The sequence below is a fragment of the Dermochelys coriacea genome, chromosome 12, assembly GCF_009764565.3.
Source record: "Dermochelys coriacea isolate rDerCor1 chromosome 12, rDerCor1.pri.v4, whole genome shotgun sequence".
Classification (NCBI taxonomy): domain Eukaryota; kingdom Metazoa; phylum Chordata; order Testudines; family Dermochelyidae; genus Dermochelys; species Dermochelys coriacea.
The window spans coordinates 35,922,541-35,942,125 of record NC_050079.1 but is presented as its reverse complement, the minus strand read 5'-3'; the positions used below and the strand labels follow the sequence as shown (position 1 = coordinate 35,942,125).

The following is a 19,585-nucleotide window of genomic DNA, read 5'->3' as shown; positions in this document are numbered from 1 at the left end:
GTTGCTTAAGAAGAGATAAGACAAAGGGGCAGATGCTCTGCTGGTGTTAGTTGTCATAGCTCCATTGAAGTTAATGGCAACTGACACCAGTGGAGGTTCTGGTCAGAGATATCAGTGAGAGAGTAATAAGACTGTGGACAAGGCCCTAGTTTCCCCCTCCGGCAAGCTAGACCTCAGTTTTGCAGCAAGGGCCCTGGGTGTTTTGCAGCACCCTGGTGCAAAAGACCAGAAATTCTACAGCAGCTTTGTTTAAGATGACACAGAGGGTTTTTAATGAATTAAATGTGGAAATGACTATTACAATCCACATGGCAGCCCCTGTGTATTTATTTTGCTATTACATTCAATTTATATGACCCTGCCCACATTTCCAATGGGCCATCGGCTTTTGCATTGATTGTGGGTTTGGGGAACTGAGTAGGGGGACTATTAGGGGCTTTTGCCTCTGGGAGGTGGAGAAGGCAGTTTGGGATTGTGGAATAAGTGCATTAGCTACCAGAAATGCTTTGTTAAAATAATGAGCAGTGAAATAGTTAATGCTGTTGCCATTTATGGGGTCATCTTTTTTAATGTTAATAACCCATAAAGATGATTGGGCAGTTCATACCCCTCAGAGCTATTGTTTCAGTCTGGCTGCAGGCTAAGACGACAAACTTCACTATAGGATTGTCTACACAGGGCACTCAATTAATTTGGATTATTTTTCCTAACAGTGTGAATTTAAAGTGGACTAGTTAAACCGCATTAAACCCCTGCATGGAAGCTCTTTGGGTCTGCCTACATTGCAGCAGCTAGAGAGGCTGTGTGTGACAGTAAGCATCCCACACATTACTGTAATCTTTGTACAAAATATACTGCGTAAAGTATCATTTGAAAACTAATAACTCACTGATCATTTCTATTCCTGTGTGATGTATGTACACAGTGAGTATTAAGAGTTATGGATATAGGCTAAAACTCTGACTAAAGTTTGTTTAAACAAGGCATGTCAGGGAAAGTTGGTAAACAAGTCTGCCCTAGACAAAGGAATGTGTTTTTGATTCTCTGACCAACCTGATCTTCAGGCAAAAAATGGTCCATTTTTACATATTAGGTAAACAAAGCTATTAAGCTAGCAAGTGGGGGAAGAAACAGTATGGAGCTTCCTTCACCACCAGACTCCTTGTTGCCTTCCTACAGCTTGAACAGTAACCTTCAGACAAATCCATTGCAAAGCTTCACCTGTCTATAAAGACAGGGAGTCTGAACCTCAAGTGATAAGTAATTGAATCAACTTGTTGTATACAATACTACTGCATTATAAGAGTGAGGTCTTTTCTGAAAGCTAATGAAACTGGTGATTAATATCATGAAATGTATGTGAGGAAATATGGATACTTAATGCTATTATGTTTTAAAATCTATGGCCAAACAGGGAGAAACAGGTTCCCTCCCAGACAGGAGAGAAGACAGCTTTCTGGAAGCAAGGATGCTAGATTGTTACCAGTCAGTAGGAAATCATTTTGGAGTTGGAAAATCCAGAGAAGAAGCCATTGTCATGCAAGTGTGCAGGGCCATTAACTGTCTCCTGCTATGCAGGACTCTGACTCTCAGCAATGTACAGGACATAGTGGATGGCTTTGCAGCAATGGGGTTCCTGAACTGCAGTGGGGCAATAGATGGCACACATGTCCTACTTTGACACCAGCCCACCTTGCCACAGAGTACATCAGCAGGAAAGGGCTACTTTTCTACAGTTATGCAAGACTTGGTGGATCGCCAGAGACACTTCCCTGATATCAGTGTGGACTTGTCAGGTAAGGGGCACGATGCTCAGATCTTTAAGAACACAGGAATGTTCAGAAAATTGCGGGCAGGGACATTCTGTTCTGACCAGCAGGTTACTATTGGCAATATTAAAATGCCTTTAGTGATTCCGAGGGACCCAGCCTACTCCTTGCTCCTGTGGTTCATGAAGCTGTACGCTTGTTATGTTGACAGGACCAAGTACCATTTCAGCAGGTGCAGAATGATTGTCCAACGTGCTTTTGAAAGATTTAAGGGAAGCTAGCAGCGTTTACTCACTAGATTGGATCTCAGTGAGAAAAATATCCCAATGGTTGTAGCTGCCTGTTGCATCCTGTATAATAGCTGTGAGGCAAAGGAAGAAAAGCTGCCCCCAGGGTGGACGACAGAGGTGGAGCGGCTGTCTGCTGACTGCACAGCCGGACACAAAGGCCATTACAAAAGCTTGAAGTCTGTGAAAGGCACTTTAACGGTCAGCCCCAGTAATGTTCTGTGCTGGGCTGTTCTCTCATCCTGAAGTGTTGGGTGCTGTTAGGAATTGTGTAGCCCTCGCTGTACATTTATAAATACAGCTGTGTGTTTTCTTGAACCCAGGAGGTCTTCCTTTGGCGCTGTACATTTACAAGTTACTGGGTGCTTTGAGTACCACTGTTCATTCTTCAATATGTGTTGTGAGTTATCATTTTATTTTCAGAAAAATAGAAAGGTATCGAGTTGCAAAAACCTGTGCAGAAAAACAATGCCCAAAAAACAACAGGTAACTTTGTGCTACAAACTTTTAACACAGATTAATGGGATGAGACTTTGAAAGTGGAAAGGCAGCAAAATTTCTGTCCATTTCAGTGCACATACAGAGTCCATTGTGGCTCTCACAGGTCAGCGTCTCCCTGTCCTCAGACCCGCAGCCGGAGAGCCAGCACGGCAGGCACAGCTGCTCCCAAGCAGCCAGAAGAGGCAGCAAGCTGCGCAGTTCCCAGGCTGCTGCTGCTGATGCTCTGCCAGACCAGCAGGGTGCAGAAGTGCGCTGGCAAACGGTTACTGTCACAACGAGAGACGGCACTCTGTATTGAGCCGCAGGAAACTGGAGTTCTTTTGGTTTTTATCTTAATTTTTATTAAAAAAAACCCATGTATCTATCCGCCCAGGCCCTTTTAAATCGCCGGGCCCATGGGCAATTAACCCCTTGGCCCCCCCTCCCATTGGCATGCCTGGATACAAGAGATATCCCTGTGTACATAAAGAACAGCTCTGCATGCCCAACAGCCAAACTCAACAGGGGAATGTAAAGCAGATAACAATTCTGCCTCTTCTTATATGATGAGTAAACCAATGAAGAGTTGATACCTGTGTCATACCTTGGGGACAGGATGGGAGCCATCTTTAAATTTAAACACTTTAAGGGAAAATGCACGCACACACTCAGCTGAGGTCCCTTCCCTTCATTGGGCTTGGCTTGCTAGACTGTAGTGGAGTCTCGAACAGGTCCTGCCCTGTGACTTGGCTGGACCCTCCCCCTTCTTCCCCACCTCCTCCTCCGCATGGCTTATGGCAGGTGTCTCTGTCTCAGGCACCTCCAAGGTATTCACAGTGGTTTGTGGGGTGCTGGTGGGTCTCTGCCAAGCATGGCATGCAGCTCTTGGTAAAAGAGACAGGTCTGCAGCTCAGCACCAGATCGATTGTTGGCCTCCCTGGCCTCATGATATGCCTTCCACAGTTCCTTCACTTTCATGTGACACTGCTGCAGATCCCTGTCCTACCGCTTTGCCTGAGACTCCTGTAGATGTCCACATTTCTACAGCTGGTCCATAGCTGACCACCTTCACAGCCTTTTCTCTCCCACAGGATCAGGCAAACCAATACCTCCTGTCTACTCCAGGCATGAATGTGTCGAGCAAATGGAGCTGGCATGGTCTCTTGCGCAGAACAAGAGAGCGCGGCTCGGTGTGCCCCACCAAGGTAGGCAATCAGGAAAAGACATTTCCAAAACACTTGGGAGATTTTAAAGGAATTGTGTGGCTTCCAGTCTCCATAACTCATGAGTAGTGCAGTTTACAACTGTGGCCAGAGCAATCACTGTCACAGGATTAGGACACTGAGACCTAAGCTGATGGAGGACTATTAGGGTCGGCACAGGTCTTGCGTGTCTACACTCACATTATGTTGACTTAGGTAGCTCGATGAGGGCTCCACACGGTTTGGGAAGGTGGTTTTACTGTGTCGTCGTAAAGGGGCGCTTATGTCAGATGGAGACAAATTTGAGTGTAGACATGAGTCAACCTAATTTTGTAGGGTAGACCAGGCCTATATAGAACTTACTGTTCAGTGTCTATTGTAGATTCATAGATTCTATTGTCTATTGTAGATTCATAGAGGGTGGTGAAACACTGGAATGCGTTACCTAGGGAGGTGGTGGAATCTCCTTCCTTAGAAGTTTTTAAGGTCAGGCTTGACAAAGCCCTGGCTGGGATGATTCAGTTGCGGATTGGTCCTGCTTTGAGCCAGGGGTTGGATTAGATGACCTCCTGAGGTCCCTTCCAACCCTGATATTCTATGATTCTCTGATTCCAAGGCCAGAATGAACCACTGTGGTCTAGTTTGACCTCCTGTATATCATAGGCCATAGAACTTCCACAAAATAATAGATTCCCCTCTGTGCCTGATCTACAGAAGATGTGAGTTCGTTACAACCCCAGCTACAGAGCCTGGCCCCTCAGTTAAAGATTTACACTTTCAGCTTTGGAAGTTCCTGATTCAATCCGCGGTATGTCGGCCAAGATGGTAGCTGTCCCATTTGCACAGCACCAAGCACCTCGGGATCTTAATTGGGTGCCCAGGTGCTAGTGTGCTATAAATAAATAAATAAATAGCCCAGGCCCAGCCTCCGAAATAAAGCCATTGAAAAATTAAACATTAAAAACAAGGGGTTGGCATCTGTTTTTTTGTATGGGTTTTATTTCACAATTCAGAAAACAAAACAAAGATATTTTACGGTTCTGTATTTAGAAAAAATATTGTTTTATAAACAAAAAGACAGCCCCATAAAGATCATGCAAAGGCAAAACCATTTAACACTAAACTTTTGTACACAGGAAGTAGTAAAAACAAAAACCCGTTTTTCATAGAAAAAAAGCAAATACATAAACTGCAGGCTGAGGCAGCCTATGGTCAATAGCTATTCAACTCAATAGCTGCTTCAAAGCCAGGTAAGAGCAACAGAAATGCAGTTACTAGGGAAGGGTTTCAAATGATCTAATTCCCAACTTCAATTGCCTTAAAATTTTAGTGTGACACTAAAATAGAAATCAAAGTGACTTCTTATATTTTAGTGGGGTTTTTCCCCTCTTTGCTGTTCTCCCGTATCCACACTCCACATAATGAAAAAATTAAAATAGGGGCCAAATTCTGACACACAACCTCATGCTCAGAAGCACCTTACTGTGTTAATGGTCCCATTGACTTCAGGTACCGTGCCCTAGATTGCTTCCAATGCACATTAACTCCAGTGGGACTACTCGTGGGGCCCTGATTCTGTAACTCTGACCAAAGAAACTTGTTATGTTCTCTGGAAATCCAGCATGTGGAGCCAGATTCTTTTCAGTGGCAATTGTGTGACATGATGTTTCTTGTTGATTATATTGGTGTTGAAATGAAACTTACTTGCCAGCAATGAAAGCCTATAAGGCCTCAATTCAGCGAAGTGCTTAACTACTGGATCCCTTAGGCCCAGATTTTCCAAGGTATCTAGGCGCCTAATGCCTGTTGATCTCAGTGGTAGGCACCTAAATACCTTTAAAAATATGACCCCCCCCCTTGACATCAGTGAGGCTACTCACATGCTTAAACTGAGGCACATTCTTAAGAACCTTGCTGAATCAGGGCATTTGATAATATAAAGACAAGGGAACGCTGCCCCTGAAAGCTCTATTGAAACATATTAGATTGAAAAATGCTTTGGAAAGACAGATGTAAAATCAGCATATATTTGGCTAAAAACAGAGCCTGTTCCTCTTAAATATGGGCAGCTGGTATATACAATTGAACACAACTAAAGATATGCCTTAATAATGCCAGACAGGATGTGACCCTTCCTAAATACGATAGAGATATTATTTAACTAATAGCACCCAGAACCTCAAAGAATGGTTGCTCCTCAAAATCCTGATTTATCTGTTGCACAGCACCTATAAAACTAACCAGAGACACAGACTTACACTAATACCAGTGTCTGAAAATCCAAATTGTTTGGCTGAAGATAATTCAAGGTATAGAATGAGGATATAATTTATTTTATATTCACAACTTCACTTTTTATGTTTTTCACCTTCCTCTTTTGTAAGAAAGATACCTTCTAGGTCAATTGAATTTGTATATATGCTTCTTGGCGATTCTCAGATTTTCCTGTTATTCCAGTCCAGATTTCTTTCTCTCCTTCTGCAAGATGACTGATTCTCACAGACAGGGTAATGGAGCAGTGATGTTCTACTTTAACTGGGATGTACAATAGAACTAAATATGAGCCCAATCCAATACCCATGAATTCAATGGAAAGGCTGCCACTGACTTCAATGGACAATTGATTGATCCTTATTACATTTTCCAGTTCTATCCTCAGCTATTGAAGGTATAACTCCTATTTGGCCTATGGAGGCCACAGATTCATACTTCAACATTTGATGGGATTAGACTAGCCTGTTTCCAATCTTATCATTCATAATAGGCAAAACAAGGAGCCTGACTTATCTCACTGCCAAGATTTCAGTATTCCTAACAGGCACTTTTTAAAGACACATTTCAGCTATTTGTCACATAAATTTACCTTGAAAATGTAACTGGTTTTCCTTACTATAAAGCATACACAACATACCTTAGAAGACCACATTAAATAAATAAAGAATAGGTGTTTACCAGAGCCATTCTAAAAGTAGGTTTGCTGTGTGTAACTTCTCGAAAACGAGCAAACCTGCTCAGTTATGAAAGGTCTCTTTTTAAACTCAGATTTCACAAGGAAAAGAAACCTCAGTTAAGAAACAAAGGGACTGACAAATGTAATTTCCTTGCTGATTTCATAGAGTTTAAAAATTAAATAAAATAAGTTCTTATCCATATAATGCTATTGGTCTACATTTTGGAATATGTTTATAGCTGGTTTTCCTATCCCTCTTTAATTCAATTTAATTTAATTTAAACATAGCCTGGACATCGGAAGGCTATGGAAAGCCATGAAACATTTGCCAGATAGAGTGGCTAAATAATTGTAACAGTAAGTGAAATATTCCTCATATGTTACATACTACAATCGAGTTACTGAGTGAAGGGCTATCTTTTTACATCAACCGAAGAGCTAAAGATTATGTTGCCTTGTAATGTAATGTAAGTTACTGTATGTCTGACCATTAAGGGAAAAATAGTTTTGTGCTTAGACCAATTCTAATAATGCCCTAAAAGTTGTGAACAAATTAGCTTCAGCCATAAATCACAAGATTGCTATATTGTCTTACAGGGCAGTTCATACTAGGCTGATTTTGTGACTAGTTTTAATTCCTTCTAAACCATTCTAATGCTATGTATTTTAACAGCTGTTCGGAGCAGTGTGACTCAAATTATTAAATATAAATTCATTAGAAGACATATACATTTTAAAAACACAACAGTTTCGATTCCAGATGCTCACAGACACAGAAATCATGTTGGAAGCTAAGATCACTATATGGTATTGATTGTATGCAAGCAAACAATCCAGCCCCATTCCGTATATTTAAATCTTCAGAACTGTACAAAAATTCCTCATAAAGATAAAGTGAACACATTTTATATAGATGCACCCATTTCTAACAAAAATAAGATTAACTTTTTATCACTGCTTAACTACTACAGACAAAACCAGCACTGCTGTATACAACAATAAATTGTATTTAACTGTAAATAAAAAAAAACGGTGTGTAGCATAATACAGAGATGTGCCAGGACAGGAGCTCTAATTCCACAATTTCTCATAGGAAACCCAAATTCCTAACTATCTGCTAATGTTTGGCCAGCAAACACCAACGCCCCATTTTTAGTTGGCTGGGGATCGTTACCACCTTTTCTTACTTTCACCACATTTTTCAGACAACCTCAACTCCAAGAGTCCTTCAGGCAGCCACGGACATCCGACTGCATGTTACATCATGACATCACTTGACCTAATGCAATATGCCGCAGATCTGACTCAACATTTCCCATGCGACTGATTAGGAAAACACGAAGGTTTTGCTCTTAAAACAGAAAAGCCAACCCTGCCATACAAACAGTTCCAAAGAAGTCGCATGCCCCACCCCACAAAAGGAGCAGCTTTAAAACTATGTTTTAAAGGGCCCCCCATCTGCACAATATTTCACTGCGTATTCCACCTTGCCAACCACGTGTTGGTACTTCCATTGGGGCAGGTACTTCAAGACCTAAAACACTATCTGTGGACCAGTTGGGGGTTCCGATGTTTGTTGTAAATGAATCCACACTCGAGCTGTTCAGCACACTGCTTTTGGAATTTGAAGTTACAACAGTCTGAATGCCCTAGAGTTTACAAAAAACAAAACAAAATGCTGAACTAGTGCAGATGTAACGTGGACAGTTGAGTCAGAATCTTTCTTCCCTGAAAGAAATCGGCAAGGAGAATGTGTTCAGAGCAGATGCCATCAAATGAATGTTGCTGTCCCTCAAGATCAGTGGATTGTTCTCCAGAAGAAACTTGCACCTCCCCGGGGAATTTATTGCTTCACGGAAAAAATTCGGAAAGCCATCCCTTCGCTGGGACTCTTCAAGCTGAAAAAGAACAATCATTATGAACCTTAGGGAGATGCAGCAGTACCCAACATAGTCACTTCAGTAAGGAAATCAGTGTCTTCAATTATTCACTTGATTTGAATGCATGTTTATTTGCACATCTGCATTCTGAATTTCTGAAGGAGTTGAACTTCCAATACTCCCAGTTCAGGAGTTTCCATTACACACTGAGCCCTGAGGCATTTTTTTTCACAGAAAGGCACAAAACTTAAGAGTGCACTGAAAAGCTGCTACCTACATGACCACCTCCCACAAAATTCAATATGGGAGACCGTTGAGCCGTCACCACAACAAGGGAGTCAGTGCAAGTGGCAAGGAGGCCATGAGTACCACACCAAAAGCAAAAGTGTAAAGGTTGAGGGCCATCTATAAGCCCGGACTTCAGGGGTGCTCAAGGTGTCAAGCACCCATTGGAAAAAAATAAAGGGTATTCAGCACCCACAAGCCACAACTGTTTTGCAGCAGCGCCAATCAGCTGTTTGTAGGGGCCACCAATCAGCTGTTTGGATGCCGGCAGGAGATGCTTGTGGGAGAGCGGAGAGCTGTAAGCGGCAGGAGGTGGGCCTCAAGGTATGGGGTGGAGTGGGGACCGGGTGAGGGCAGGGCCTTTGGGGAGGCAAAACGAGACAGAGCAAGGGTGGGGCCTTGGGGGAAGGGGCAAAGCCTCGTGGTGGGAGCGGAGCACCCACAGGGAAAAATAAAAGCAGCTGGGTCTCTGGAGACAGTCTCAGCTCTAGAAGTCTCTCTTTTCGCTAATTCCTGATGTAAACTGTCTTGGGAAATATTTCTCAGTCCAGCACCCCTAGGGAAGTGAGGGCGAAAGAAAGAAAGAAAGAAAGAAAGAAAGAAAAAGAAAGAAAGAAAGAAAGAATCTGGACACTGCGTTTCCTCCTAATCATTCCTGCTAACAGGACTGATCCTTCTCCTGCTTGACTGGTGGAATTAACCCAATAAATTCTTCCTTGTATGTTAATTACACTGTGTGTTCCAAGGAACTGTTAGGAAGAATATAATAGTGGCAGTTTCCAGTCCACTGCCAATTCCAATTTAAAAAAAGAGGGTTTTTTCCTGGTAAATGCACTTTGCATCCCACATGTACTAGTGATGGCAACCCTACAGATTTCCCATCAGTACAATTCCCAAACGCTATGGGCTAACCAGAGGCAGTTTAGCTGAGTATCGTTCTCCCCTCTCCTTGAACCAAACTGTGACCATTTTCACACTTTGAATTTAAGTGAGATTATTAAATCTGTTAGGTTGCATTTTCAGAGTGCTGCATGTGCAAAATGTGCACCTAAATTCAAGTGTGTTTCACATACAACTGCACCAATTATACATTCAACAGACCGGTCAGGCACATAATTGGGCATTAAAGCCTGCATTTCCTTGCTCCATCAGAGTAAGAGGACAATGTAGATCTGCAAAAAAGCAAGATCTGAAAATGTAGGCTTTTTTTAATCTAGTTCCTCTTTTGTGTGTTAAGGATTTAATGTATTCACCATTGACAAGTGGTTGAGCAAACATCTTGAGGGGGCGTGTTCATGTACAAACTGAAACAAACAAAAAGTTTGCACAGTGTAACTGCAAAAAATTTGACGCAGAACAACAACTGTATCCAAACTGACCCCCAGATAGCTCACCGGCCTTGTTTTAAGAAGATGCCAGCTTTATTCCATGCATCTCCTCCACTACTCTGTAATAGATTTGAAGGCATGAACGTCTGTAGCATGGGCTAAAGGACCCAGGGGTCTGACCCAGCATGGCCATTCTCAGGTTCTTATGCTATTAAATATATTAGACTTCCCAGAACTCAGTAGTGGAATACCCAAGTGAAAGCCACAAAGCTGACTGTACGATGAAAGATGCAGACCACATGTTTATCTTTTCAGTAGTGTTAATTTGCCAGAATGTTTGAGGATAAAACTCATGTGAAACTGCTCCCCCAACATTAATAATGACTTTGCTAAAAACCAGAGTAAATTTTAAAGTGCTGTATACCCAGTGAAATTTATTAACAGTGTATTCATATTTTGACTAGTTTAAACTAATTTGTAAACAAAGGATACACTTAATAGTATTACATCCTTAATATACAGAGTCCAAGAGTAATGCATTCAGCTGCAAAAGGCAAAGAAGGGATGACACACACTGTTTTGTTCGTTTGCTTCTCCGAGTTTACACTGACACGTTAGAATCACTTACCTTGTATATTCAATTCCCATCAGCCACATTTTCACAAACTGATCAGAAAAAAGAAAAGTGACCCTACCTCTCAGATTGGACGCCATTCTTCAAGGAGCCAATGTAATTTTTCTTCTTGTCCACGGGCATTACATCCACATAACCGCCAATCTCATCTTTAATGACTCCAGCGTGCACGGCCGTTTTGCAGATACTGGAACTCTGCAAGATCATAAAGTAAATGAATTTAGCTGGGGCTCCAAGACCTTTTTCTGATGACTAGGAAAATAAGAAAGAACGAAGAGAGACTTATGTGAACGAGAGACGTATGGGAACGTTGTTTGTCTTCCACCTGAGCAGTGAGAAAGGACTCTACAGATCACAGAATCATAGAGACGTAGGGCTAGAAGGGACCTCAAGAAGTCATCTAGCCCAGCCTCCTGTACTGAGGCAGGACCAAATAAACCTAGATGAGCTCTTGCAGATGACGCATGGCCCCTGCTACTAATTGCAAAGGCTGAGAATTCAGCATGGCTGGTACAGGGAGGTGTAGTGACTGCCTTATGGAGGGTCAGCAGTATTTCCACTACTTCTCTCCATGTACTTCTGTCAACAGGCCAGTCAAACAGCCCATTGGTCTCAACAGGAACTCTGCTAAGGGGAGATTATCCGGAGAATGACTAAATCAATGGATTTACCAGTCAGCTAGGCCCTGTCTACTGGTCAATGAACCCTCTTTTGGGGCTGCAATGGCACTTCTTGACCTCTTCAACCCTGCCTTTGTCCACATGAGAGGGTGTGGCCACTTTGCATTGTCAACAAGGTAGCAGAGGTTTTGCAACTGTTTGCTGTCGTGAAACAGCAGAGATCCTTGGTGAATTTGGCTTAAAGAAATAAATGATCATTTAACTTGAGACGCGTTAGGTCCCATCTTCCCAAAAGCTAAAATGAGCTTTTCATCATTGTCTGGTTTTCAGAGGTGCTGAGAACCCACGGCCCCCACTGACTACACCAAGCATAGCAGGCAATCATGAAAATGAGGCCTGCAATCTCTGTATTGCACACTGCTTCTGTTTTTTATTTTATTTTGTTTTGTTTGCTGCAGGAACAGAACCTACCAGCAACTGATGACTAAGCTACAAAAACATTGAGGAAATAGAGTGACAGCAGAGAAGGCTCACTATGAACTTGGACGTGAACCTTCTAAAAAGATTTATACACTGCTAGTTAGCACAACAAAAATCAGCTCTAATACTGAGGATTGGAACGGGTGAAAATCCAAAATCCACAGACTTCTTGATCCTTAAAAATCAAACTTCCACTGCAGAACCTGCAAAAGCAATATTCCAGTGGCCTCTGCATACTATAGATCATGCTCGCTTGCTCTCCAAGGCCTTAAAAGGCAGGTTTTCCCTCGTTCCCGATATATTTATCACTTTGGATTGCCTATCTCTTGGCAGCTTTTGCAGTTTTAATTGCCAATTTGGTTTTGCTTCTATATATGGGCAAGACAGCATAGGAACACTTTGTTTGGAGGATATGCTTTGAATTTGCTCTAGTATGCAATGGGAAATCTGTAAATCTAAAATTGGCTCATTAAATTAAACTGTCCTGAATGAACTGTCCACGGCGATTTGTAACACTCTCCACGGGGAAACATCCTTAATGGTGTTCTTTCCAAGGCATTCCTTTCTTCCAGAACTTGCTGTTCCTCAGCCTGTTCATTCTTTGGCCGTTCTGTTTTTTACGTACCCCTTCCCCTATCAGCCAATTGGCTTCCTATCTTCTATCTTGCCAATGAGTCTTTATCTTAATGAGTTGTTGGAAAAGTGCTCTCAAGATGGGAAGCACTAGGAGGATAGAGGAGTTTTCTCCCAAAAGGAAGGGCACTGGGGCCTCGGGGATCGCACAGCAAAAGATACCACATAGCAGGTTCTCTGCTTCTGCCACAGCCCCACTTTCTTGGGATGGATCCTAGTATCTCTGGAATCCTTCCCTCTCTGCAGAATTGGGATCTCGGGGGAGCCCTGTCTGGCACCAGCTGCATCAAACTATTAGCAATGAACAGGCCTATGAACTAAGGCCTAGTCTACACTAAAAATGAGGTTGACCCAGCTAGGTCACTCAGGGGTGTGAAAAATCCACACCCTGAGCAACTTAGTTAAGCTGACCTGACCTCCACTGTAGACAGCGCTAGGGCAATGGAAGATTTCTTCTGCTGACTAGCTACTGCCTCTTGGGGAGGTGGATTACCTACACCAACAGGAGAACCCGTCCCATTGGCATATGCAGTGTCTACACTGAAGTTGTGCCACTGTAGCATCTCAAAAGGAGAGAAGCCGTAAGTCACCCATCAAGTCCCCATTTAGCGTGACTAGCCTGAAAATAAAGATGTGCTCCTCCTCGGGGGCTCGGCAACATGCTGTGGTTTCCACTGGTGATAAAAATCGGCCTCATTATGCAGGCTTCCTTCTCAAGGAAATCTCTCCCCAGCTAATTGCCTCACAAATCAGACTGCTGGAGACTAAACTACCTTTATCTCACAACAGTAGAGACACAGTCTCTCTCTCTCTCATCTCCTCAGGGCTCCTGAACATGAATGGGACACACATTTCCCTTTCAAGTGCAAGTCTCACCATGAACCAAGAAAGAAGGCTGCACAATTCATTATGTATACATTTCCCAATGCTCCTGTGTTTCATAAAAGCTTAAAAACTCTCACATAGCTTTGATAAAGATCCCTGCCTGATACACAGCCCACAGCCTCAGAGACATTCCTTTCGGCATTAGCAACAGTTGAATTTTTCTTCACTGAATAAACAAAAGGTGCAGACGAGAACAGTCCAACCTTTTATTTTAAACGCTACAAAGAACCAGGCCAACATTTTCAAACCTGGGCACTTACATTTAAGATCCTACAACCACATTTAGGTGCCTAAAACAGAAGCAACCTGATTTTCAGCACCACCAAGCACCTGTAGCTCACATTAACTTCAGTGAGAAATGGCTGCCTGCAAAACCAGAAGTGAAATTGCAGATTTTTCTAAGGTAAAAACAAATAGGGGGAGGGAAAAATCCCTGTGGGACCCCTTTATCTACCTTAAAGAAACAAATCCCTCTTAAAAACAATCCTTTGCGGCTTCACCTTGCAATTTATGTATAGCATGTCCATCACCATAGAATATAGGCCAGCAATCTTTCCACTCTCCTCCACCACAGCTAGTATTAACATTACTCTCCTCTCTGTCCCTCCATACTATCTAGCCAATCGTTAGTGCAAGAGCCTTCTCCCTTGCACATCCTGCTGCCTGGAACAGTCTGCTTCCCTCTGCCTCATTTCAGATCTCAGCTGAAACGCCTTCCCTTCTGTGCTGTATTGAAACCTGTGTTAAAATTACAAGCTATCACTTTAAGTTGTAAGGGGGTTCCTGGTTCTCCTTCCAGACTAGGGGGCTGTGTAGAGAAGCCTGAAATATGTCTCTTTCAGCCGTCAGTCTGAAAAAGAGCCAGCCTGGAGCAAAGGTGGATTGAGTTGTACCTCTCTGCCTTAGGGGGCAGCTTACTTTCTCTCTCTCTGTTTCTGGTTGTTGCTGTGTTAGGTTTCTGTATTCTAAGAAATAAAGTAGTGTTACCTTGCAACCCTCCAGGAACAGTATAAATGAAAGGGGGGTTCCTAACTTTCAGCGTATATGCCATGAACATAACACCTTCCTTTTTGGCTATGCCGGTTCATTTCCTTCTCACACCAATATTATTTATCTCTGCATTTCGACTGCCTAACTCTGCAAGGCCTTTCGGGATACAGTTTGTTTGGAAGCCAGCCCCATTCAAAAAGGAAGCACCGATGGAAACTGGAACTAATTGGAATGGGAAATAAGTGCTGTTATTGCTGATAAGGAATGAAAAATCATCCATATTTTGGTTGATTTGGCTAAACCAGTCAGAGAGTTTAAGGTCAGAAGGAACCACCAGATCATCTAGTCTGACCTCCTGTATATCACAGGCCACCAATCCCACTCAGCACCTGCACACTAAACACAACAACCAAAAGTAGATCTCAGTATAGTAGCCCGCAGGTGCCCCTCACAGCAAAGTCATTTTGTGGGGAGGGGATGGAGGGCTAAGTTAGCTTCGGTAGAAAATGAGGCCATGTTTCTGTCTCAGCCCGTAATGATCCCTGTCCCAAACTTTTAACAGCAAACTTGGCTACCCAATCCGGTTTTAATACAAACAGTTATTTGCCTTCTCTCTCAGACATGGAAAGAGTCAATGACGTCCATTTATTCTATTTCACTGGACAGCGATGTGTGAATTTGACTTGTGATCTTTCCAAGATGAGAATGTGACCATTGCTTATCCCAGCTTCAGTATCCAAGATGCCCAGCCATATGCCCTCCAAAACAGCAAAACTGTTAGACACAGCAGAAACTGATGGATTTTTTGAAGCAATGCAAGATGGAGTTTGCTGGCCACATGGTTCCTGCTGAAAGGGTATTGGCAATTGTTCCGCCATGTCCCGTGTATACCACTTGACTCTGGAAATCTAGTGTAAAGAAGCTCTGACTTTTCTTGACCCTTCTATTGCTTGGAAACTGGATTCTTTTGAAGATGGGCCTGAGCTGTGAAGTTTGGAGCCAGATCTAAACTTTTCCTTATAGCATGTGCTCTAATGCTCTGTCCACTTCGGTTTTAAATGTCCAAATATACTAAGGTTTCAGAGTAGCAGCCGTGTTAGTCTGTATTTGCAAAAAGAAAAGGAGTACTTGTGGCACCTTAGAGACTAATAAATTTATTAGAGCATAAGCTTTCGTGAGCTACTAAGGTTTCCATTTTATCTCTGGAGAAACCATTCCATCATTCTGCTGAATCACCATGAAGAATTTCACCCTGGTTTTGTTATTAACACAATGCTGGCTATTTACATGTAATCCACCAGAGATGATCAGAAGATAGCGCCATTGCTTTGCAAAATATGCCAGCTTTTACGTCTGTCTTATATTTGTGGGAGGCCCTCAATGGAAATTTTTTCAACGTCTGTCACGGGAGCCAGGATTGGTCCATCCTGGCTGCCTATTGCCCATAAAAGATAGGGGTGAGAGAGCTTGGTTACACTTCTGTTGAGCTAAATCTCTCATATTGGAAAGACCGAAACCAAACTTGCAAGTCTAACAAAATGCATCATTAAAGTTAATGATGGGGCCCTTACAAATGCACTTGTTCCTGCTTTTGGTGCTTCATCCATTTAATGCACATGGCCGTGTATTAAGGTGCATCAATGCCTGGGCCTAACAAATCATTTTATGCTTGAAGCCAGGGAGGGGAGAGATGTGCATGTGCTTTCATTTGTCTGTTTTTAACCACAGTCAGTGTCCTGCTTTCCTCAAGGTCATGGAACATCTTTTTCCACACTGTAAATAACTTTTAGCAGAACATCTGGATTTGATGACCTGCATTTGCCTCCTCCTCCTTACTGTTTGCTTTCACAATTTATCATGCACGTTTTAAGGCTCTAGCAATTACACTTCAGCAACAAATGAGAAGTCTTACTATTTTGTCCTTGATCATGAGTACCTTGGCTTCTTTGTCTCTGGTTGGTTTCCAAAACGACACTGACCTCACTTCCTATAAACATACGTTTCCCAAGCCCTTGACATCATGCAACCTAAAATAGCATCCTTATTTCTATGAGAAGAAAACAGAATCGTCTTTAAAGCTGTTAAAATCCCATGCTGCAGAAGTTAGTTCCTCCTGGGGCTATGGACTAATCCAAGTAGAACCAAGTACAGCCAAAATCCTCTCTTCTTGATGCTGGAGCTTTGTTCTCTGTGGTAAAACAAACTTTCACATGCATCCTGGGATCATGTAAACATTGAAGCTCTTCAAGACGGATCAGAAGGTTACAAGCTCATTGAATTGGATTCTGGTACCTACTTAGTAGTGACTTTATGATGCTAATGCCCACAGGTTATTGCCCCGTTAACTCCTCTGCTGCCAAACCATTTTGCAGGTCAGGGTTTTGGGTCATGACAGAGAGTGCGAGAGCACAAAGTCAATGGGGAAAAATACTTTTTGTTTTCTTTAGTTAAGCTATTTAAAAGGACAGAGTCTGTGACATATATACACAAGTCCCAGAAGGTGCCACTTTATGGATGGGAATCCACAAGACCCATGAGAAGACTAGCACTTGTCTAGTTTTGTTTGTTGTTGGTTTTAAATTTTTCTTCTGATTTGTGGCTTATGCTACTTCATTACATGCCTTCTTGCAGAGCATTCCACACACACAGTACCCTCTGTGGGAAAGGCTTTGGACTAAATTCTCATTGCACTGAACGTTTGCTTATTTTGTCAGCCTTCCAGTCCTCGGATTTATCGTTAATGCAAAGAACTTTTCTATTTGTACCCCTCACTGTGCTTACAATCTTCTGCCACAGCTTCCTCAAGAAGAAAAGGAGTACTTGTGGCACCTTAGAGACTAACAAATTTATTAGAGCATAAGCTTTCGTGAGCTACAGCTCACTTCATCAAATGTTAGTCTCTAAGGTGCCACAAGTACTCCTTTTCTTTTTGCGAATACAGACTAACACAGCTGCTACTCTGAAACCTGTCAGCTTCCTCAAGCCCCTTCTTCTCTATCAAGTCTAGTCCTGTCTTTTCCTGCCACTCTGCTAACGCTCCTAAACTCTTCAACATATGCCTTGTTAGACCCATCATCTCTGACTCCGAGGCCATACTAGTCTAACGGAGATCTATCAAATCCTTGACAGAGCAGTATTTTTTTTTCCCCAAATCACATTCCAAGCCCCCGTTTATATAATCCCAAACCCAGAGATTCTCAAGAAGTGTAGCTTGTGAACCAGGACACTAGTGCCTCTGAGTCAGTATAAATCATAAAATTATGCAGGACTGAAATGGTGGTACTTAATTAATGGCTCAGGGACATCTTAGCAGCTATGGAGTTTTTTCAGATCAGATGCAAAATTGAGGTCTTGAGTGCTTGTGACCTTCAAAGATCTCATGATATTCTTCACCACTCCTCCTGCTGCAGATCTAGTGTGGATAGCCATATTCTTCCCACTAGAATCATAGAATATTAGGATTGGAAGGGACCTCAGGAGGTCATCGAGTCCAACCCCCTGCTCAAAGCAGGATCAATCCCCAACTAAATCATCCCAGACAGGGCTTTGTCAAACCTGACCTTAAAAATCTCTAAGGAAAGAGATTCCACCACCTCCCTAGGTAATCCATTTCAGTGCTTCACCACCACTAAAACTTTCCCAGCTGTTTCTACTGGATAGCATTCTTCTCTACTTCCTGTGCTTATACAGTACACACAGAGAGAACATGCTATGGTTCCCAGCAAGGGTGGCTGTTTTTCAGAAATATCTGAAATCTTTCCTGCATATATATTTTGGAAAGAGTTTTTGGAGAAAGGTGTTCTAGAAACGTAATATTTTATTATCATAACTACATGCCAATTTTTGGCTTATTATATATCTAAACAGGCAATGGAATCATTGCCCTAATAGATGATTAGAGTAAACAGAAAACTGGCATGTGATTATAATACGACTTTATTCATATAGCTTTATAAAAATATAAACTGAAATAATTGCGTGAGGTTCTTCTGATCAGTTAATTACCTGATCATTTGCCCAATGACATTGTTATTCTTGGGACCTTGCAGGGACAATCTTATTTAACCATGTGCTAGTTCTGAGGCCAAACCACAACTGGCACCAATTTCAAATTCCTCTGTGTTTTTCCTAATGCTGCCTGTGACTACAAAGGTAAAAAAGAAACAACTCCACTAACTAACATCAACAAAACAACAGGCAGTTCTCCACCAAGGCCCACAAACTCCAGAACAAATCTCTAATGCCCATTTTCTTTCTTTATTGATCTGGACATCTATAACAAACAAAAATGGAACCTAGACCTGCCCTCCTCTCTAACGGAAGTTTAGGAAGAGTTGATTCAACCAAATATGGAATGGTTCCAGCAATACCAAGCATATTATTTCATATACTCCAATGATCCTGCTAGGAATATTTTCCAATATGTTTGCACCTCCCCCATGTGGAGATGATCCATAAGAGCAGTGAGAAGCTATACTAAGCCTGTATATTGTCAGTGGATTTTAGACACATACTCTCTCTAAGTGGTGACCAAAAAAAAAAAAAAAAAGTTCCTTTGCATATCTGTCCATTTCTTTTTTGCCATTTAACCTCTGTCCATCCCCATCAACTCTACAAAAAGAAAAGGAGTACTTGTGGCACCTTAGAGACTAACAAATTTATTTGAGCATAAGCTTTCATGAGCTACAGCTCACTTCATTGGTCACGAAAGCTTATGCTCAAATAAATTTGTTAGTCTCTAAGATGCCACAAGTACTCCTTTTCTTTTTGCGAATACAGACTAACACGCTGCTACTCTGAAACCTATCAACTCTACAGCTGTTCACAGAGCTACCAAAAACAAAAAAACAAAAAACAAAACAAAACCCCACCCTCATACTTCATTTCTACAACAACAGCTCACAAATCATATTCTACTTGCAGAAAAGAAGGGGGGATCTATTTTTGCAAGCTATGTCAAGTAATAATATAACGTATGTACCAATCAAAGCTATTCGCTTTTCATCTGTACACCTCAAGAGACTTCACAGCGGTGGACAAGCATCAACCCATTTTACAGACAAAAACCCAGAGAGGTTAAGTGACTTTCCCAAGGCTGCAGAGCAAATCAGTGCCAGAAAAGGGAGTGCAACCCAAGTCTCCCGACGCCCTATCCACTGCAC

At 42.2% G+C, this 19,585-nt stretch overlaps 1 protein-coding gene across 3 annotated transcripts in view; it reads right to left on the bottom strand.

Moving 5' to 3' along the window:
• Positions 1-4,764: 4,764 nt before the first annotated feature.
• Positions 4,765-19,585, bottom strand: part of CRISPLD2 (cysteine rich secretory protein LCCL domain containing 2) — a 42,068-nt gene continuing 27,247 nt past the window's right edge. For all 3 annotated transcript variants that reach the window (XM_043494837.1, XM_043494838.1, XM_038368641.2), the window contains 2 exons: positions 10,877-11,010; positions 4,765-8,586 (listed from right to left, as the gene is read on the bottom strand). In XM_043494837.1, coding sequence (XP_043350772.1) covers positions 8,532-8,586; positions 10,877-11,010 — 189 coding nt within the window. In that variant the 3' untranslated portion in view covers positions 4,765-8,531. The remainder of the gene's footprint in view (positions 8,587-10,876; positions 11,011-19,585) is intronic.